General features: G+C 44.1%; 1 protein-coding gene across 1 annotated transcript in view; it reads left to right on the top strand.

Moving 5' to 3' along the window:
• The window catches only part of TMEM255B (transmembrane protein 255B), a 63,057-nt gene extending 40,497 nt beyond the window's left edge, over positions 1-22,560 (top strand). Inside the window, exons 5-9 of the mRNA XM_032202208.1 lie at positions 5,223-5,303; positions 8,844-8,929; positions 12,022-12,181; positions 17,048-17,191; positions 21,907-22,560. Coding sequence (XP_032058099.1) covers positions 5,223-5,303; positions 8,844-8,929; positions 12,022-12,181; positions 17,048-17,191; positions 21,907-22,074 — 639 coding nt within the window. The 3' untranslated portion in view covers positions 22,075-22,560. The remainder of the gene's footprint in view (positions 1-5,222; positions 5,304-8,843; positions 8,930-12,021; positions 12,182-17,047; positions 17,192-21,906) is intronic.
• The last annotated feature ends 357 nt before the right edge of the window (positions 22,561-22,917 follow it).

Genomic DNA, 22,917 nt, shown 5'->3' with positions numbered 1-22,917 from the left:
GAATGTTGTTGAAAGACTGAGAAATAGTTCTACAGAGAGGCAGTGTGAGGCGGACAGATACTTATGCTCCATCTTGCTCTCCAGAAAAGCATAAGAGCTGGTTGCTAGTAACATCTGTTTGTTCATATTTACAAGTCTGCTTCCATAAAGCTTGCGGAGAGCCTGATCCTGAAGGGATTGATAATCTCCAGAACACCCAGCTGCTGGCACAGGGCTGAGCTGGCACTGAAGAACTGAGTTTTGGTTTGTGCTTAGGATAAAACTTGAAAAATCTTGGCAGCTCCCTCTCCTGTTCACTGCTAGCTGTGCTGTGGATAAAAAGGACCTGCAAAAAAAAATGTATTAGGAACAAATAGAAAATAAGAAACTTCAAGTTAATGAACCACTAAAAACCTCAGTCTGATTTCGGACTCATCAGTTTTCTTTATATTAGTCTTTCAAATGTGCCTGGGAGCATTTTGTGGTCCCCAGGCCAACTGGTGTGGTAAAGCCCACGTCCTTACTGTTAAAGTCTCTTAGAGTCACAAACAGCATGGCAATGTCCAAATTGCTTATTGGGAATGGTTCTTGGCCCACACTGATGTCAAACCAGGCCCAGAAATTGTTTTGGAAGAGTGATAGCTTGCCTAGGCCAAAGTTATCGCAGGCCCAATTCTAGCAAGTTATTGGGCTACATGATCAAGTTTCAGGCCTGGGAACAGCTGCTGGCAATGATTAATCTACGCTTCTATCGATGTAGCCATGGAAGCTAAGACTAAATAAATACCGTAATTGGAAAAAACCAGCCCTCGCTATGTCATTATTTCGGTGGATTCTTAGCAAGATTATATTTTGTGTATGTAAAGTGTGGCATAAATTTCAGTCAGTCCAATTTATGCTATATCTCCCTTTTCAGAAAGTGGTTTTAAGCATAAGGGAGGTGGAATTTTCCTTATGTTATCCAAAATATGTGTGTTCTCCAAGGAAACAAAAACTGGAATAGAAAAATCTACTTTCCATACCTCACTCAAAACCCACACAACCTCTCCCCCCAAAGACATTCTATCAAGTTCCCCAAAGATGCTGTTCATAGAGTACTTTCCTTACACAAATAACGTATTGCAATGCTCTCACCATCAGATTTTTTATTTATTTATTGTATGCTCTTAAAAGAAGGCTACCAACACAAAAAAAAAACTCTATATTTGGACCTAATCTTCTCTTTCTTGGCGTAAAGCCTTCCTTCTTATCTGTCTGTTTATCACTCCCAGGTTCTACTGTACATGCAAGCAAATATGGAAATAAAAAACATGCAAAAATATCAGGGAGAGCTACAGTTTTCTCTGTAGGGTTCAAGACTGAGCAATTTTGATTTCCTTGAAATTACAGGGAATAACTGGGTGTCCAGATTTCTTTTGATAACTCTGAAAATAGCAGCGGTAGGCCTCGTAGGAGCCGTGACAGTCAAATTGCAGAGGCGTGTGGGTGTTCTTCAGTAGCCTGATTTTAATATAGCACTGAAGCCAAATCCTGTTTCTGCTGAATTCAGCAGCAAGCCTTCTTTTTATTTCAGTGCATCAAGTTTTCATAGAGTGCCACAAGTTCAAAATTACTTCCTAGCACAGTGTATTACATGACCATATTTTACCAGCAACTTCCTTAAACAGTTTTGAGTTAGAGCTGTGCAATGCTTCCCACTAACATTAATTTATTAATACATGATTAATAACATATTCCCCTTCTCTGCTTCTTTGAGTAACTCCTTTTAACTGGAAACGGGCAGGCTGGAAAGATCTGCAAGCTAAAACTCTGCTGGAGTACATAGAGCTCAATCACCAGTACGCTGGCCAAAGAGGAAGAAATCTGTACAGAAATTTAGCTGCAAGCTTGGGTTTGTTCATTGATGTTTTTATGAGTGGTAGTCACCTTTTCTGCTCTGTGTATGCATATTTAGGTCTTTTTTGTTATATGCTAATGACATTTTTATATATATATATGTAACAGGCAAGTATGGTCAAACTTCCATCAGTTTAAGTTTAGAAAATGTAGTTTCATTTACATTTATTTATTTATATATAGTAATAAGTGAGGATATTGGAGAATATTGTTGCTGTATGCTTCAAAGCCACTGTGAAAAGCAGATATATCTATATATGCACTTATATATAGTATATGCACTTATATATAGTATAGCATAGAAAAGTAGCTCTGTCTCTACCAGCGTTGCTCTGAGCAGTAGAATCAAGTACTGGTGGCTATCTTATTTTCATACACTGCCTGTAATGAGCAATATAAAAGTACGAAGTATTTTATGAGCAGTCCATGTGAGCAGTCCCATCATGAATACTTTCATAGCTTTGAAACATGTCTCATTTGGCTCTGTTTTTAAAGAGGCCAATAAAATCCACTGGGTGCTAATGCTGTTGGATATTTTTTAAACACTTTTTAATGTCTGTGTGGTGTCTTATTCATGTAAGTGCTTTAGTAGTCAGACAAACTGTAGCACATCTGAGACATGGAAATCAAATTGAAGCTTTTAACAAGTCAGCCTTTTGGTATCCCCAGTGTGCCTGTATTTAAAAGCTACACGCTTTAGGCGTTGAGTTCTGTGGGTGTCTGAATAAAGTCAATGTTATCTAACCTTTGTTATTTTTACACACTCATCATTCATTTATTTTGATTTGGGATCTCCAGGCTGACTTCACATACGGATGCATTTAGAAGAGCAGGATGGATGTAGGAAGCTGGCTATAGCAGCACAGCAGGCTTGCTTCTCACAGTCAGGTGGATGAAGGGATGTACATGTCTGCCATGGCTGTGCATACGGATGTATTGACTGCATTCACAGTGGTAACTTCCATGTCACAGCTCTGATCCCTTTGCTGCACACCACTATGAAGCAATAATAGCTGGTATGACTTAATTAATCACCTCTCTCTCCTGGAGACAGTGCTGCTTCCAGCCACAAGCACACCCAGATAAAAACTATGTTTGCATTCTCCCTCAAAAATCAAACCAATAAAAGGACCAATTTCTTTTTTCAAGAGGAAGGAAGTGTAAAGCGTCAGAAAGCTGTCTGAAAACTGCTTCCTTGACTGCTGGTTCTCATCTCCCTCCCCTTTTGTTCTCAGTTTAAAGCTCTCCTCGCCAGTTGTCTAGACTGCAGGTAAAAATGTTGTTGCCCTGGTCAGTCACATAGATCCTGATTCTTCCAAGCAACCCTTGGTTGTTGAAGATGGTTCCATGGCCATAAACATGAAGTTACTGTTGCCAACTCCAGATGCACAAGCAGTTGTTGACCCACTAGATCCATCCAGTCCTCCTCAAGCCATTCTCCTCATCAGCAGGACCACCTGGGCCCCCACGCTCTTGACCATTTTCCCCTTCCAGAATCTTCCAGGATAAAATAGAAGCTTGTTGTTGATGTGAATATGACAGACATGTTTTTCATGGATTTGCTTCTTTTGGTAGAAAAAGACATTTCTACTGCTCACTTTTCTCTCATTTCATCCTGATTTCATCCCCATTCAATAGGTGAATCAGTGCTGGAGGATGGATGGTTCTCTATGAAAAAAAAAAAAAAAAAAAAAAAAAAAAAAAAAAAACAAAGAAAAAAATGATTTTTATATAAATAAATAAAAAAAAAAAAAAAAAAAAAAAAAAAAAAAACAGCACAGCCTTTGGCTGATCCCATGCTTGCTGTGCTGACTGAGAAACTGCATCCTGTCAGACCTCACAACCAGATCTGTCCCTCGAAGTCATGGCTGAAGCCTAATGCTTTCCCAGGCCTGTAGAAAAATGCTGTCCTAGTTCAAGACATGGCATGCTGTTTGTGTGATACTTACTTTTTCTCTAGAGAAAAAAAGAGTTACTAATGCATTTTTTTCTTATACTTGTGTGATACAAATAAATATTTTGGATGCAGGAAGCTAACCTTTCCGTAACCCTTCATAGTTGGTGTCCAAACTTTCTTAGGTTTGCCAGAAAAATCAGAAAGGCAAACAAGTTGATGGATGACCTTTATTCATTGACTTGCCTGCATTCCTGCCTAGCTCTGCTTTTTTACTGGTTATGTATTTTGGGTCAACAGATTTGTACAGTTCACACTTCATTATCTAACAAACATCGAATACTGAGAAGTGATCTTAAGTAGTGTAGCTCTTTCTGCAGTTCCTGGGTTAGTCCTGGATGGGTCAAAAAGTTTTAAAGCCCATGCTGATGCAGTGAAAGTTAATCGACACAGCTTTCTGCTAAAATCTGAAGTATTCCTTTGCTTGAAAATTAGTGTAGAAAGAAGAAATGGCAGATAGTGAATTTCCATCTTCTCTCTTGGCATTGATCTGACTGGCAGTGGCATTTGAGTGCTTTGAAGGCATAGATCATGACCAAGGACTATATAAGTGACAAAAACTTGAAAAAGACTTCTTCAACAACAAGTTACTCCCACACTTTGCTTTGGGAGATACAGCTTATCACAGAGAACTCTTCAACCATTAAATGCTCCCTAGACAAATATGGTGAAGTCCTGAAATTGGCTCTAGCCTTACAGGGGCCATTCCCTAAGTTCAGAAACACACATCTTCCATCTAGACAAGGATATTTCATTGAGTCCTTCCTTTATATCAGTTTTTGGAAACTGTCCCAACCCAAAATATAAATTGTGAGCAATGAATGCATCTTTTGCAATAATCATAAATGGAGAAGGAGGCAAAAGCAAATTTATTGCAAATTACTTCTCTGAATGCCTTCATTTCTTCACTATTCCTTGTTTTGAAGTGTATGTAGTAAGCAGAATGCTCAAAGTGTTAGGTGCTTTACCCTGTTGTCACTGTGGACATTGTTGAAATCCTTTAAAAGAAAGTCCCATCAAAGTAATTCTTTTTGCTGGGTAAGAAACTGTACCAGCAAAAAGATTGACTGGACAGTTCTCATAGAGCAATGCTATCCAACATTGGGGAAGGAAGTATTTAATTAGAGGGGTGACGTCCTCTCAAAAAGGGTGACTGGGATAGAGAAAATTAAGTGATACTCACATAGCTTAGTGGCAGAGTGAGGAAGGAAAATGTAACCCTGAGGAGATCCTTTCTGGAAAGAAGCCAGCGCTGGAGTGTGCGAGCTGCTTACCCGGCTGTCCGCTTTGGCTCCAGCTCCGCAGGGCTGTAAACATCTGGCAAGGGGACACGGGACATGACGCCTTCAAACTTCCCCCAGACCGAGTACTTTGGCTGTTTTTCTCTCTACAGGAACCCAGACCTTTGTATAACAGAAGGTGCCAGTTTTATTCGAGCGGAGTAGGATTCCTGTATGATGCCTACCAGACAGAGGTAAGCAAAGTCACCTCATCGCATGTTCATTTCTGTAGTATATTGAGGGGCTGGGGAGGAGGGAGGCAGCTATTTGAGAGTGTCTCTGTGCATGTCAGCCATGGGTTGATGAAAACCCAACTGTTTTTTCCTCCCACAAGTGATTCCCTGTCTATCCAAGCCTCCGATGATTGCAAATCATTACAACCAGTGAGGTTTTGAGTCATCATCAATGTCTGCATCCAGCACACTACACTGGGACTGGAACAATTCCTAGTCCATCCATACTGTTTAATAGCTGTCTGGAATGTATTTATCACACCGGCATCATTCTCTAAGGAGGGTTTTGTAGACTTCAAGTGGTATAGGAAATATCTAGAAGAGTCCATCTGCATTGCCCAGAAGGCTTCAAATATTCTCTGTATTTATCCAGCACAGGCCAAGAATGTCAGTGGTTTGTGTGCAGCTTTTTATTATCGCAAGGACATTAACATGGTAGGAAAAGTGCCCATACCCGAACGGCTGGCCTCCTGAGAAGTCCAGATTTAGTTTCTTCTCATATTTTTCATTTGGTTATTATGGTAAATTGGTGGGAGTGAAAAGGAAATCAGGCAGAACGGGATGGAAAACAAACCCTCGTATAACTTGCAAGAAGCCAGATGTCCTTCATCACCATTCCTCCCGTTGCTGTGAAAAAGCATGTGGGGAATGTTACTGTTAATAATTCTAGACAGGTTAGCAAGGTCTATCGCCAGGCTAATACTGCTTAAATCTCACTGCGAGGGCACCCTGCTGTTGGTTCCAGAAAATGCGTGACAAAAATGTTTCAGTGACCTCCTTGCTTAAAGACCTACCCAAACCAAGCCAGGGTCAGTGACAACACACTTTCCTGTACGTTTTACTCTGTCTCTAGTGTTCATGTGCATTCAGATGGAGACATGGCCCAAGGAATGCTTCTGAGTCCTCTAATTAAAATGCATAGCTGGGGTCACACCGAGCACATCTCCCTGCAGGTGACCCCAGCCTTGGGCTTCTGGCCAGACAGCTTCCCCTGGCTCTGCAGTTATAGGCAATGTCTCAAGATTGGGCACCCTGAACTCCCGTCTCTATTCTGGGCAAAAATTCCCCTACAAAGCTATCTTTTTAAAGTGTAGCTAGCTTGTAATAACATTCCTGTCTGCTTGTCCACTGATCTAGAGTCAGCATGTGCTAATTCAGAGTTAATGATCCATGGCATTTGAACTTGGCTTTCGCTTTCCTGAAGTTAGCCAGCTGGTGAGCAGGGGACGTGCTCTGCAGTCCAGGTGATCACCTAAGCAGGAAGGCAGATTGTTTACGGAGTGTGAGTTTCCTTTTGATCACCATCACTCATGGAGTCTTGTTTTCAGTTCTTTCCTTTGCTGATAACAGAAGCAATTTGATTTTATTGCAATTACTATGAGGTGAGAACATCTCTTCAATTGTGCTGAGGGGATAGACAAGGCACAAACAGCCAGAACCTGAAAAAGCGAAATGTGTGGTCACTGAAATGAAAAAAATAGGTCTTGACATGCAGGATACCCACAAATGGCCTGTTTCCACCATCCTTGCTCACACCACACAGCAATTTGTTTATTTTGGTTTATCCACTGATCTCCTAAAAAGGAGTGTCTTGCTCTTTGCATGTTTTAAAAATGCAGTGATAAAAATAGACAACTACAGTAACTCCCTTGGCCAAAAATTCAGTATGTCTTGTAGCCTAGAAGCAGCTGAAAACATGTCTAAGATCTTGCTGAGCTCCCTCTGTGTGGGTCCTAGGCCATTTTGACCCAATACAGAGGGTCAAAACCAAGGCCTTATGTTCCACTCAGTGCAAAAGGACTAGAACATCCCAACAAAATATCTTTGGCAGCAGGTACATTGGCATGGTCTGCTCCAGGATCGGTCTTCAAAATGCTTTACGAAATAGCCACGTGATATTTCAGTCACTTCTGAGCTGGATGTTGATTAGTCTGACATAATCGTTGACATTGGTGTCCTCTTCTGCAGTAAACTGCAGCTTGGGCTGAGGAAGGCTACAGCTGATTATGCCTTCAGGTCAGCAAAGCCCTTGTGTGAAATTCCAGTATGTTCAAACACAAGAGGAGGAGGTTAATGAAATTAGGTCATGTCTCAGGTTGAGATACTCTTGTGACAAGTGGGACATAGGCTGTGAACTCCAGTTCTGGATTGCAACTCAGATTGGAACCATCCTTTTGTAACCTAATTTCAGTTTGGGGTTAGAACAGCTGATTTGTATTAGAGACTAACTAACCATATGTATAGCCTTATCCTGGGCAGCAAAGCAATCCTGAGGCATCACTTTAACTTCTTTTTAGCCTTATCACCCTCTCACTTCCACTGCTCAAACAAGTCATGCTGAGGACAACAACTGTAGCAAGTCTGAGACCAGCAGCAAGATGAAATTTCTCAGGTGCTGTGTGTAAGACTTTTTTTTTCTGCCTGGAACAAACACGTGAGGAGTATAGGCACATAGCCAGTGGCTGTTTTCACACTAAAAAGGATGCACAGATCCAAAAGTTGGGAGCTGAGAAATGTGGTGTAACATCTTTGGGTACTGTCTCACAGAGGAATGCATTCATGGCACAGCAGGAGTGAGAATGACTGGCTGACAGATGCTTTTCAAAGGCAGGCATGTATTCTTAAGCAAGCTACTTCTACTCTTTCGTTGTGAGGAATTTTCTGTTCAATAATGTGTTTTATATGCATTTTTTAAGCAAAATACCTCTCAGTTGTTCCAGCACGTTCTTTCTATCAAAATAAAAACTATAGCAAGAATGTGTTTGCTGTCCTGCTAGCTTTTAAAATGTGACAGTTCTCCAGGATTTCAAACTCAGTAAACTAAAAATCTCAGAAAACAAAACAAAACCAACATTGCATATAAAATATTTCAGTTGGTGCCACATAGAAGTGCTATATCCTAACCACACCTAAGGATTCATTAAAATGATTTCTTGTCTGTGTGGAGAGTGGCTTGTGTGTATCTACCCTTATTGTTCCAACATCTAGTCCCTGTAACTCCTGCTCACACAAATAAATCTTTTGAAGTTTTATATCCAAGAGCCTCTGTAAATGGTAATTACTTGCTGGAGTGCTTGGATCTTTTCTGAGTGGTTTTGTTTGTGGGTTTGGAGATTGTTGCTGTTGTTATTCTTACTTCCTTCTTCAGGAGGATGGTACTAAAAGGAAAGAGCTCCCATTTACCAGAAGCTGCTCAGAAAATTGTCATTTTTGCCCAGTTCCCCACTATAATGGTGCGGGGTTCTTATCCGCTGCAGTGGCTTGCCATACTGTATCCCTCAAGACCTGTGGTGCCAGTGTCACAGCTGTAGGGATCTGCTGTGGACTCTGGGTCTTCAAAATAGCATGAAGCAGTGAAACTGAAAACTCCAGCAGCCCTGGCACATTGTCCAGCCAACACAACAGCCCATAAAACCTGGTGCTGCTTCTTGGGGTCAGTAGGACGACTTGAATGCTGTGCTGAAATGCTGAGACTAAAAGTCAGTCTCTTCTCTTTGGCAGGTGACGTGTTATACCTTAAACAGCAAATGCCAGCTGAAAGTAAAGAGCAACACGTGCTATTGCTGTGACCTGTACAACTGTGAGAAGTAAGTACCTGTGTGCAGTCAGCGGCCTCTGAGAAGTCCTTGGTTGGTTGTCCCTCCTCCTAGGTGATGGGGAGTTTTGCCCTTAGGCCTGGAGAAGCAGCATACAGGGCTTGTGTGCTGTGTGATCCAGCTCCTCTCTCACTGAAGTTCTGGTGCTGGGGGAGAAGAGCTCAGGGGCTACATGTTAGTGCTGTCATGATTTCAGTATCTTTTTCTTAAAGTATATCACTAAGCTTTTTGGTGTGTTATCAAAGTCAACCACTCAGGCATAGCCCTGTCAAGATTTACCGGTGATCTTGCAATGCAGTTTTCTCATTAGATTTAAATAATAATTTTTATTTTCTACCAAACTCTACCAAAGACAAAATAAATAGGAACATAGGTGTCCTTACAGAGAGATCATGTGGCAGACAAACGCAGAGCTCTTTGGTTAGCAATAGCCTCTAGATGCGTGGGTTTTCACTAAGTTGCCAGTGTAGATACAGAAGGCCTTGTGAGTGTTTCCTGAAGCTGTCTGTTTGACTTCATCATTACTAAAGCATGAGAAGCCAGGAGATAAGAAGTGAGGAAATGTCTGGGTATGCTTACAAAGACCAGCAGAAGGTTAGCACAGGGTTGCCATGCAGTGATTTATCAGGAGTACAAGGGCGGTTAGGAAAACTACATCACAGCCAAGCCCGCGGGTTTGTAATGTGGAAGATGGATGAAATGAACTCACACAGCTGACTGGCCACCTGGAACACAGAGATTTCAACTGCAAACAGCATCATGTCTTGCCATAAATAAGAGGCTGGAGAGAATTTCCCAGGGTTGAGCTTCTGCCTGACTCACTCCCTGTGGGCTCAGTATCATCTATCATGCACCCTCATGCAACCTTTGTAACCCTCTAGTTGACTCACAGTCCCTCTTCTTCCTTTTCCTCTGTGTCTTTCCCATCTTTCTTCCTTCCTATGTCTCCTGAAGTTTGTTTGTTGTTTTTTTTTTCTTCCTCCTTTTCTCATGCCACCAGTCCTGAAAAACCTCAGTCCTGTGTAAACTTTGGCTAGCATGCTACAGGACACGAACGTTTTTGGTGTGTGAGAATGAGGCTGGCACTATGAAGTAAAACACAAGGTTTCTGCTTGAGAAAGTAGTTTTTGCCCATACCCTAACTAAATTAGAGAAGTAAATTTAAATTCGGGACTAGAGGGAAGTCTTCTGTGAATATTGCTCAGGCACACAGACACAAGGTGAGTGCAGCTCTGTGGAATGAATTAAAACAGCCCAACCCAACACAGAAAAGAACAGGAGTCTTAAAGGGGTGAAAGCATTCAGAGTTATCAAATAAATTGACTGAAACTCTTTTGCTTGAAGCGTAAGGTAGCAACGAGGAGAGAACAGGAATCCCTAGCAAGGTGGGGATTGGGCTCTTCTCCCAAGCACCAAGTGACAAGATGGGGGGAAATGGCCTCAAGTTGCACCAGGGGAGGTTTAGGTTGGATATTAGGAGAAATTTCTTTACCAAAAGAGTTGTGCAACACTGGAGCAGGCTGCCCAGGGAAGAGGTTGAGTCACCATCTCTGCAGGCCTTCAAGAAACGTTCAGATATAGAATTTAGTAGGATGGTTTAGTGGTGGGCTTCAGTCCTAGTTTAAAAGTTGGACTAGATGACCTTGGAGGTCTTTTCCAACCTGAATGGTTCTATGATTGCATGAACCCTCCTCCTCCATCTCCTCAGTGCCAATTTTCTAATACATTGGGTTTGTTGGAAACATCAGAGAGTCATCATTGCTGTGGCAGTGTTTAATGATATAATTAAAGGTGTGTTCTGCCAGTGTAAGCAATCCTCAGTGGACAGCAAGACCTTATGGGACAGGCAGGGACAAATCCAGAGTAGAGCAGCAGTCTCACTGCTTTACAGACTCAGCAATTCCAGTTCCTAGGACAGACAAAGAGAAGCTGGAGGATGTCACGGTCACAGTAAGTGACTTGGTGTCAGCCATACAACAGGCCAGTACACAGGCAGGGTCGCAAGTCAGACACCCTCAGCCTGATGGCAGCTGGAGCTGTGGCTTTATTTAGTGAAGTGATGTCTGGGCTCGTATTGGAGGGCCCAAGTGAACTTGACAACAGCAAATCCACAGTGCCAGAACCATGCCCCACAACAAATGATTTGACATTTCCAGAGATTCCCAAGCTTGGCTTGGTCCTACCCAGAAGTGTTGTGGGTTTCTCCATGCTGCTACCTCTGCAGAGCTTTCCCTAACCACCCTTCCCACACCTGCCCCACGTGCTGGGGAGGAGGGAACAGAAAAATATTCCACAAACCGCTCGCTTCTGCTTTCCGCCATAATCTGATGGCACTTTCCTAACAGTGCAAAACCAGACTTGGCATTTAACAAATCTTTCCAGCTCTTTTCCAGCTGCTCTGGGAGCTCATTAGTGGGCCAGTGCTAAGACAGGTGCTGGGAAGAACTGCAGGAAACTTCTTAAATTTTGGAGTAGAATATTTCTCACTGTCAGCGAGGTAATGAGGATTGACTTCATGACATGCCTGATTTACAGTAACCATTGCAGTGTAGAAATACACAGAAATAAAATTTTCTGGATAGTACAACCCATAGTTTAAAGGCACATCTTTATACTGCAGTAAGTTGCATCTGTTAATTTGGAACTGCAGACACCATAACCAAATGGCCAGCTGGCTAAACCTCCCTTCCTGTGGTTGATAAATGCTTAAGCAACTTGTCTTTCCCGCTGTTGGAGATGCCAGAAGATTTCCAGGTGAAGTGGGAAAGAAAGTCATGTTAAATGTTTTGGTTGGTAGCTACGTGGCCAGGGCAGCACCCATATACCAGGACTGTCTCTGTGTTCAGAGACCCTTTGCAAAAGAGGGAGTCCCAGCCGAACCAGGGTTGGTATTAGTAGGTCTACATGTCTAATGTCAGCTGAGCAGAGCTTTCTCCAGTTCATCTGAGCAGTGTTCACACCCATAGGTGGGAGTATGGATTACGTCCTTTGCCAGAGAGAAAACTAAGCAGGAGGGACTCAGATCCTCATGCTCTTTATTTCATGCAACGTGCAGTCGTGACCCCGTCTGTGTTCCCTTTCAGCTCAGAGCAGTCCTCCAGCTACTACGAATTTCTCGGTGTGAGCAGCTGCCAGGACGTGGTTCACCTCTACAGACTGCTGTGGTCCTCCACGGTCCTCAACATCATCGGGTTGTTCCTGGGGATTATCACGGCAGCCATTCTCGGGGCCTTTAAAGACATGGTAAGGCTCGCGGTCTCCTGCCTTCTGTAGTGACTTCCGTGCTTGTTGACGTTATCAGGCGAGTTAGAAAGCCAAGGAAGCGTGAGTGTACAAAGGAGGCACTTTAAACATGTTTCCTGTGTGGTCTGGGAGTCTGGAGTCGCATATTTAGGCTAAGCAGTTGCCAGCTGCTCACAGCTAAGTAGGTCAGGCCTGGTCAATACATGAGTGGAGGGGAAAAAAACAGGCGTCTGCATGAACAGATGCTGGCCCTTCGCTTACTGACATCTTTTTTCTTCTAATTCAGCACTGGACATGGGGGCCAGCACAGGCTTTAAGCATGCTAGTCTGTAGGAAACGTAAAGCGCAGGTCCCAGGTGTGCCTATTTGTGCAGCTCTTTTTCCAAGAATGGGGATTAACTCTGAAGGAGCTGTCAAGTTTTTATTTGAACAGTTGTATTCGGGTCACATTAATCCTCTGCTGTTGCACTAAGGAGCGCCGCTCTCTGACTGCTCCCTGTGCCACACTGATAAACGCTGTGGCAGTCAGAAGAGTTTGTGCCAGGAGGGGTAGAGAGCCAAGAGGCTCCCAATTTACTAACACTCAGAAGAGTAGATGGTATTTATTCCCCCAGAGAGCTTCCAAACTAAAACAGGCAGAGGTGAGGGGATGGGGCTGAAACGCAGGAGCAGAGGGGAGGCGTAATAGCAACAAATGTCCTCTTAGTTCCATGGTGTTTCAGGTGACTGTTCAGAGGGGGGAGAATTAAATAGAAAGAAAGGTGAAAGGAAAGAAGAGAGGGATGGAGCAGGGAAGAGAAAGTAGGAGAGCTGAGGGTGATGTGCACTGGGGGACAGACTAAAGGAGAGGGGCTGCTCCAAGCTGGCAGCCAAGGACCCGGTCAGTCTGGAGGACACCCAGGGCTTGCTCTGACCACCCAGCATCTTTGCAGCACTCCTCCACGCAGAGCAGTCTCCTCTTCACGGCCTTTACCTGAAATTCACCTTTGTTAAGTTGCAAACATTTGCTTTGTAGCAGGGTGAGCTCAAACCCAAGCAGATCTCCGTGCTGTGAGGATGTCCTGGGAGAACTGGAGTCTCGGTGACCTGGTGGGGTTTCGGTGACCTGGTGCATTCCCCGTGCTGGGAAGCAGAGTCCCAGGTCAAGCTCTGGGTCCTCCAACCAGGTGGCAAAAAGCCATGCAAGCAATTTGCAGCAGCTTCCCCCTGGACTTGGCTGGCGTGAGTCTGCTGAGGCTCCAACCTAAAACCTGATCTGAATAAGCTGTTTAATAAGACCTCTGCAGCAGTATTGGGGAAAAAACAAAAAACAGAAACAACTCACTAGCCTAAGGGGAAGGATGAATTTGTGTCAATTAGCTTAGCAGAGGAACCATGCTATGTTTGTGACAGTGTTACTAAAAGCGATCCAAAATTAAATGACCATTTCTTGCTCCTTTGCTTTTTCAGGGTCCTTTTGAGGTATGTACCATGACTGTTTTGTTGATCTGCTGCTTGCTTTCATTACTAACAGAGTAATTCTTGGGAAAAGTGTGGGGGAGAGGAGGGGAGGGCAAGAAAACATCAAACAGAAGGGAGAGAGAAGGGGGCATGGGACTGAAATAAGAAAAAGCTTTGAAATGTGTGGGAGAACAATTCTCACTTTCTTTCAGGATGTCACCTTCCCACAGATATGCTCACTGGCATTTTCCAGGGGGAGCTTTAAAGCCCATTGAAATGCCTCAGGGCATTGCTCTGAGGTTGACTTCCAGAAAACACAAGGCTGGCTGACTAGTCAAACAAAAAAAACCAGCATGTTTATCTCTGGGAATGCTGGCAGCCAAAACATGCTGCAAGGAAGAGAGTTTGCAAAACAGCGCAGTTGCTTCTAAATCCATCATGTTTCCTGGACAGAAAAAAAAAAAAAAATGTTGTTTTGGTTGTTGTGTGTTTCTTCCTTGTGACAAATTCAGTGCAGACCTTGGCATGCTTGCCGTGGCTTTGCTGTGTGCCAGAGAGTAGTGCTGGCTTAGTGGGAAACCCTTCATCCTTCCCTGACCCCAGGGTATCAGCTCGTGGTGGCCCCTAGGTCACCTGTGGGGCTGTCCCCTCTGATCTGCTGGGGGAGCTGTGGTGTTTGTGATGGTACCTTCCTCTCCAGATCTGCCATGAGCCTGGATATAATCTTAAATTCACCTTTAACAAAAAGCAGGTTAAGACGTAATGGAAATAGGAGTGTCCAAAACGGTGAAATGCCCTGATCATTTCTTATGTGAGAGGTAAAGTGCGTGAAAAAAATCACTTGCTAGTACAAAGGGTTGATCTCAAATCTCTCTTCCCTGCCCTGGTATTCAGCTGATGACTTGGAGATGTTTTCCTGACACACCTTGCCAAGGAATCTGCCTGCCCTGAGTTTAGGGTTGCAGTAATCAGAGTGACCTCTGGTCCTGGAGGAGTATTCTGGCTTTTAATTATTATTATTATTATTTTATTAAATTAGTTTCCTCCTCAGAGTCCTCAGGGGAATGTGGACAGATGAAATATCATTCCTATCTCTCCTTTCCTCTTCCCTCATCCTGCTCAAAAGTAAAGAAAACTAAATAACCCCCTAATCACCGAGCTACTTTCCACTTGTTCGTATCTTAGCACTCCTGCAACTAAGGTTGCAATTTGCTGTTAAATTCGTTGTGTGGAGCTGCTCCCCGGCTGGAGATGCCTACACTGACAGTGCTTCCAGGCCGGTTAACAGCTTATCTCTTTGACTTGGGTGCATGTTTTGGTTTAAAACATCTCCACCTACCCTTGTGTTTTAGATGACTAATTAAATGTAGTACCACTACTAGAATACCTGATGCAGGACCAGAGGGAATGGCCTCAGGTTGCACCAGGAGAGGTTCAGGTTGGCAATGAGGAGCCATTTCTGCTCAGAAAGAGCAGTCAGGCACTGGGACGGGTTGCCCAGGGAGGTGGTGGAGTCACCGTCCCTGGGGGTGTGCAAGGACAGGTTGGGCCTGGTGCTTGGGGACATGGTTTGGTGGTGACAGTGGTGGTAGGGGGATGGTGGGACCAGGTGATCTTGGAGCTCTCTTCCAACCCTAATGGTTCTGTGATTCTATGAATACCTGCAAGTCATTACTGGCTCCAGGCTGAGACCAGATAGTCTGATAATAAGATGCTCGATGAGTGGGTTTGGAGTGTTTGACTCCCTAAATCTGCCTACTAGGTCTGTTGTGATGTTTGTCCTTAGCAATGGGAGAGTGTTCCTGTTATTGGTGGAGAGAACGTGAAAGGATTTAGAGGCACTCTTGGAAGGACAGAGACACCTTAGAGGTCCCAGAGCAGAAAGTTGGTAGCAGATTCAGACCAGAAATCTGTATTTTGTGTTGTGCAAAACAAGTGTTTCTTGCCTTATGTCCATAGCCAGAGGGATACGGCTGCTCTAGAGCCTCCCTCCTCCAAGGATGGACATGTGCTGGTTGCTGGTCCTGCCCCAGCCCGTGTGAGCCATGTTGCTGGCCTGAAGCTTTTGGATCTGAGGCAATCTCATGAGCTCCTTCTTGCTACTGCTGTCTGAAGGGCAGTTTCTCTCTTTCTTCCCACCATACTCACCCTGCAGGGCAGATAGAAGGGAAGTGTTTTGAGAGAGTACCTCAAAACGGAGAGATTTTCCTTCTCACACGAACTAGGCCTTCTGCTTTAACCTTGTGTGGTACATCAGTGACCTAGATGACATTTTCCATGTAAAAACACAACGAATGCACCCCTGCCTCAATCACGACGTGTGCGCTATCTCTGAAGGATGCAGTGGTTCATGTCTCTCACAGATAAGTCTGAGAGGAAATGCCAAAAAAATCCTGGCAGCTGCTTTCAGTATGTGTCTTGCAACCACCAACTTTTATTATTTCAATAAAAAGAGAATTCCATGCTCTCATGTGAAGGAATCTGCTAATAAAAACCAACAGAGCAGAGAGAAACCACTGAATTTGTCTCAGTTTGCAAAGCAGAGGGTCACGAAAATCTTTCACAGAGCTCTGCTGTCCTTCACAAATGGTTATGTAGCACGGGGTTTTAGGAACACAAGTCCCCCGTCACGTTCAACCTTCTGTTTTGTTTGTGCTTTTTTTTGTTGTTGTTGTTGTTTTGTTTTGTTTTGTTTTGTTGTTTGTTTTTTCCTAATTTTATTGGTTGGTTTAAAATGAGCTATTACTTCCTCCTGCAAAATTTATCTCACATCGTGGTCAAGGGACATGCCACTAGAGCCATGAGATATGGTCAAGGAGTCGATTCAACTCTGATACAGATGACAATCCTAATTTTGTGCAGTAGAAATGAGATACACGTGTAGGGAGTGGTATTGGAAAGCCAGCAGAAAACTCCATTTCACAAGTGAGAAGAAGCTGTGAAAGACAAACAAGTGGTCTGGACAGATCTGTGTAGGAAAGTGGTGAGAAAAGACACGAGGGCATCAGGTAGTTGCTATTGGGAAGAGTCTGCAGCAAAGGGTGAAGGAAGGGTTGCTGGAGTGGGTAAGACGAGGCGGTCAAAGCCGTATGCTGTGCTTTTCAGGGTGTCTCTGGTCTGGAGCCCTGCCAGAGCTTCTGTAACTGGTGCTAGGGAAGCACCAGTAGTCTTTTTTTTTTTTTTTTTTTTCTTTCCGAGGGAAGAAGATTAAAATAGCAGTGTAATTCTGGCCAGAAAATTCACTCCAGATACACCCTCTACTCATTATGTCTGTCACTTATTTTTATTTATTTATTTATTTTGTAGTACTGGCGTTATACAGGAAAATAGGAAGTTGTTAGCTGTTAGTCACTTCTGTTGGGACCGGTTCCTGCCCCAGACCCCTCTGCGCTGTGCTGATAAATTGTTGTTTTCTGTGCTCAACAGGTACCTATGTCCCAAATTGCTTTCAGTGCTGCACCTCCTCCTCAGATCCTGTACAATCCTGCCCAGCAGATCCTGACGTATGCTGGGTTTTGTCCTTCTGCTGCCACTATTTCTACATATCCATCCTACCCGTTGCCTCTTCAGGTACAGTACAAAATGGTGCCATTTGCTCCATCAGAAAACCTTGAGCTGCTTCTCGGTACAAACTCTGCAGTGGTAGGTCTTGGCTTCTGCGGGGTCTGCAACCAGGTCAGGAAGTTGGATCCCAATGCACAGGTTTGCCTCTGGGATGATTTAGCCTGGGTCTTGTTCTGAGGTTTGTCCCCAGATCTCCGATTTTCTCTGGTTGTCCTTTGGTCTCTATCTGTTGGTCAGAAATCCCAGTGTGGGATAAGGGCTGTGTTGTGGCAGTCACAAAGGTGAAAGCAGCCCCTGTGTTGGGCTAGATGAAACAGGAGCAGAGGCATATGGGGGAGCCAAAGGAATATCAGTTACACAGGACTTATCAGAAAGGTTTACATGCCTTAGTCCATGCTACTCATAATATAGGAACTAGTAGATGAGGACTCAACAGATGGAAAGGAGACAAGAAAGGTGAGGAAATAAGAGGTCTGTAAAACTGAGTGATATGGAAAGGACTGTGGCTGGATATTATTGATAACTACTCATCACACAGTTTTGGTTCTACTGGTAGAGCTTTTTGGTGGCAAGACAAGCCAGATGGAGGAAGTGTTTTGACACACCAAGGAAGATGCAAATGCCATGGGATGTTGTAGAAGAGTATAAATGAGGGGTTAGGGGCATAGTCCCTCAGCTGCTGTTAAACAGAGGGAGTCCAGCCCAGAGCTGACCTGGAAAAAGCAGTGAGTGATGCTGAGGACGGTGCTTGATTTTTATTTATTTTTTGCCAAAGTAGCCTGGTGACAAGACAGTTCTTGACTCTCCTTTGCCTGAAGGGTCCTTCACCTGCTCCTATGCCACTTGGCTATCAAATAGCGTCAGTGGAGAAGGCACCATTCCCACCATCAGTCCCACTGCCAGGGACCCTCTGTGGAGCACAGGCAAGACTAATTCCCTCCACAGAGGGTCCCTGACAGCATGTCCCATGAGCTACGTGCCTTTTGTCCTGACAGGACTGTTGTGGAAGGTAAATGCTCACGCATACTTGTCCATCCACAGTGGCTCCCTACTTAACATGGGTATTACTCAAATTTTCTCTTTTAGGACACTTGTCTCTCCCCCTGCACAACATCTAGGTGTCTGTTCTCAGAGTATACGTGCTCTGCAGGCCCACGCTGGTTGCTGTAACTCTCCCTCACAGAGCTGGGAGGCCAGCAGTGCTCCTGGCCTTGGGCCTGGCATGACAGGCACCAGTCACCATCATGGCTGGGCTCAGGCCGTACAGCACAGAGCGGACAAAGCGAGATGAAGAACATTAGGGAGGAGGTGGTAAATAGCCATACTGAGACACTAGAGAGATTGCTGGCATTTTTTAGGTTTTTAAATCACAATAAAGCTGGTTTGTTCAGTCCAATGCCTTGTTACGCTTTGGCAGTCTACTGTCAGACCGATGGGTACTGCATGTTTTGCAATTCTTAATAGAAAACACTGCATGTTTAGCACAAGCTGGCTGTGGACCAGCTCCCCACAGCCTCCCAGGCCACATCTCCTCAGGGCCAATGACCACCCACACCAGTGAGTTGTTAGCATCCTCCTGGCATGGGTTTGGCCCAGACCATCTAATAGTCTCCCATCAACACCTAGGAAGGGGTCAGGAGCCAGCAGGAGCCTTGGACCATTCCTGGTAAGTGGTATGCATACAGAGAGACACACTGGTTTGGTTCAGCTGTATGGATGTGATGTGTGCTGTGCCAGTTGGCTTCACAGCCAAAGAACAGTCCTTGGCACATTTTAATAAATAAGATAATGGGGCCAGGCACTTTTGGAGACCACTGATTGAGAGGAGAAAAAAAAAAAAAAAAAGAGTACACATGGAGATCTTTTTTTTGTTTGCTTTTAGCTGAAAAGCTGTGCTGTTCTGCAGAGTTCAGTTAGCACGTAGCCAAGAATAGAGAAGGGGATAAACAGAGACGAAAGAAAGCAATGAGGCTGAAAAGATGCCTGTAAGTAGTCTTGAGGATCAATTATAATGGTTCAGTCCTGTGTCCACTGAGAAACAGAAATATTTACCCCCAAATTCTTAACTGCATTCCAAAACAAACACTTTTTTCCCCTACATTTCTACTTTTTCTAAGAAGGGTGTTCATTTATCTTCTCTCCCCTTCATAACACTCAGGGGCAGACATCACCAGCTGTCCTCAAGCCAGGAGAGGTTAGCAAGAAGCACTGGGCTCCAAAAGGGGAAGCACTTAATCCTTTTCTTGGAAAAGAAAAAGAAAAAATAAGAGAGATACTCATACTGCATGTATGAGCTAATTATGTTGTAGTTTAGAGAGAATTAATTTCTGCATCAGCATTCAGCATAATGGAATACTTATGAGTTAAAAATTGTAATAAACTTACTCAAAGTTACAAAAGGGTGAATGTGAGAAGCCGGCCTGATTTGCAACAGCCAGATGCTCAAATGACATGCACATCCATTGAGAGCTGTGGGCTGAAACCATAGGGCTGGAGGCCTTCATAATCCATCTAAGTGCTCCAAGCAGCTGGTGGCCTGGTGTCTAGCTGCTGAATTCAGGCCTTCACAAGCCCTCCTCAGCTGGTTCTGGTCCTTAAGGCAACTACAGGCTTTATGGCTGGGATTCAGCTGGCTAAACACGGTCTGTTGACATGTAGGGATCTAGTGATGTGAGATAATGAGATCAAGTAGCCACCTGGCCCATGATGCTGCTCTATGAGGGTCCAGGTCCTGTAGTTGCTGTACCACGTCTGTGTGGATATCTGGCATGCCCCATGACATCCCCAAAGGGCTAGACACTCGTGTGGGCAGCTGAATTAAGCTTTAGATGTCTACAGTGTAGAAGACTCCACCCAAGCAGGTCTACCCTTCAGAGTCCACAGAGAGCGCAAGGCACTTCTCACATGTGGATTATCACAGGTGAAAGATGTATGAAGTAAGTGCTATGAATGCACCCTAGAGGCCTTTCCACCGACCAGGGGTGGGAATCAGTCTTTATGCTGTGCACTATGTGTTTGAGGTGGCGCTGAGCGTGCTGTGCTGCTGGCCAGCCCCAGCAGGAGCTCACCCCTGTGTCCTGTCCACATGTGAAGCCCAGCAGGAGGCCAGCATCTCACCCTCAGGCCTCATTCCTTTTCCAGTGACCTTGCTAACCATACAGCAAGGTGGGCCCCATGACACACCTCTCTTTTCAGCATTCCCTTTGGCTCCCTGCTTTGTTGGGGTCCCCAGTTGGGGTCACACGTGGAGGCTCAGCTCAGCTAAGACTAAGATTTGTTCTCAGTCTTCTGCTGAATTCAGTATCTCACTGCATACCTGCTTGCTGAGGCAAACAAAGTCTTAAAAAAAATAATCACACCTTGAGCTGGTGCCAAACCAGCTTAGTTTACCTCACAGTTTGCCCACAAGCAGAAATCAGCCAAATACACAAACAGAGGTGACACCAGGAATGCATTTTGACGAAGTTGTAACCAGCATTTCATTTGTTTACCATGGCATGTGGTAACAAAATCACTCATCCCTTACTGGTACAGGTCAGTCACAGCCGGTCTGGGTAGGAGGCCTGCCAACCAGGTAAATGATGAGCTGTGCAGGGGCAGCTGGGGTTGTGAAAACCAAACCAAAACAAACAAACAAAAAAGAGCAATAAAACCCAATAACTCCATTTGGAGCTGATCTAGCCAGCAGGTCTATAGGTATACTTGCACTGCCTCCTGCATAGTTACGGTGCACAAACAACCTTCCTGTCACAAAGTCCCCTTTCGTCAAAGTCCCCCCCGTGGCATGGGGACTGGCAACCCTGGGCAGCTCTGAGATGCCACCAGCCAAGTATCAGCCCTGGTACTGGCCTTCTAAATGATGACTACTATTTTTTTTTTTTTATCATGGTAAGTACCCAAGACAGCATTGTTTCCTTGCCTGGATTTTAGATTTCCCTTGAAATAGATCCATGTTTACTATTTTTTCTTTTAAATTCCAGGCATTTTAGGCCTGAACTTGAAGGGAGCTGAGCCCAACTCTTCTGATGGAGCCCATGGACTGGCATGTGAGGGGAGGAGTGAAATCCTGACCCTCTTGAAAACAATGGCAAAACTTGGTTTAGAGTAGTGGAGGATTTTATCCAGAACAATAGTCCCTAGAGGCATCCTGTTGTTTTAATAAATCCTAGTTGTTACTCAACATGGGCTGCTTATTTTTCATGCCTCTTCCAGCCAAGGCCTCCTTGTAACTGGGACAGCCGAGGTGAAAGACCTACAAGGAGGTCTTTTAAAGAATGCCTACCTGTAAAGTTTCTCTTATAAGGAGTCTGCATTTGGCACATCAATAAGAAAAAAACCTGCATTTATGCAAGTATTACAACTTTGAGATTTTAGAGTGATGCCTAGAAATTTGCAGCTATATGTAACTTAATCAGGCAGTTGGGTGCCATGCCTCACCCAGGAAACCAAAGCACCTTCTGCAGAAATTCCTGTTCTGTTGTCCAGCTGTATGCACAATGTCTATTAAAAATGACTTGGATTACAGGTGGAATCTGTCTTCTTTCACTGCACACTGTAATCGCTGTCCTTTAGCAGGTTCTCTAATACTGAAGTGAGTGTTGTGCTGCGATGCATGAGAAATGTAACCGTGGGACATAATACTTACATGGTAAACACTTAAATCAGAGCCACAAACGGGATCATAATCATTTATTGAAGCGTTTTTCTTTGTCTGTATACAGCCTGCCAGCAATTTTCCAGGAACATCATCTACTGACATTTCTTTATCAGAAGAAACTCAGCCTCCATCTCAGTCCAGCTCCAACTACGGCCTTCCCCCCAATGCTCCACCCCTCTATGCACCGACTTACTTTTTGCCTGGAGAAAAGCCTCCACCGTACGCACCGTAGGACAAAGAATGTCTTTTAGGCAGCTGGTAGGCTTCTTTGTTTTTAAGAAACCTTTGGAAACCCTGTGCCCCGCAGGCACTAGACTTACCAAGGAACCCACCACAGAGTGTGTCACGGCCACTCTGCTTTTAGCCACATCCCCCCAAGCAGAGCAGAAACCTGGCGATGTCAGGGCAGGCACATCACCAGCAGTGTGACAGGTAACCACCCAGTTTGCCTACCTGCAGTCAAATGCAGTATTGCTTTCTGCCTACCCTGAGTTTTTTCCTTCTCCATATACTGCAGAGTGATTTTTCTTCAAGAGGAGAAGTGAAGAAAACGCTCTGGATACGTGTTCTGCTTTCATAGACCAGTATAGAGGGGTTTTAGTCTGTGCTGTCTGAGTGGGTAGTCTGGAGCTCTCTGAGTAAATCACTTTGGGTAGGAAGAGCCTCGGTGTTTGTTTGCTTGTAGTATTTATTTAAGAACCCTTTTTTTTGGTGAAAGAGTTGTACCAATAAAAAAAATGTGTGGCAATTATTTTGCAATAAAATTGACTGTGTATATTTATACTGTACCTAAGGCTGTTATATTTATTAGAACAAAAGAAAGAAAAAAAAAAAAAAGAAAAAAAAAAAAAAGAAGAAGAAGGAAAACTACCCTATGGAATAATTCCATCAAGTTTCAAATAGAAAGGTTAATTTTATTGGATTTTTTTAAAAATTTGCACCTCATGGCAGTCTAGTCTGCATAGTAAAATGTCATGTCAGCACGCTAGAGGTGCAATTTCTAGACAGATGTTTAATCTGCACTTTAGTGTTGGAATTAATTCCTTTCTAGTCAAAAGAGGATCACAACCAAAAG

Source organism: Aythya fuligula, chromosome 1 (assembly GCF_009819795.1).
Source record: "Aythya fuligula isolate bAytFul2 chromosome 1, bAytFul2.pri, whole genome shotgun sequence".
Lineage (NCBI taxonomy): Eukaryota > Metazoa > Chordata > Aves > Anseriformes > Anatidae > Aythya > Aythya fuligula.
The sequence above is the reverse complement of the archived record's forward strand: the minus strand, read 5'-3'. Positions and strand labels throughout refer to the sequence as shown.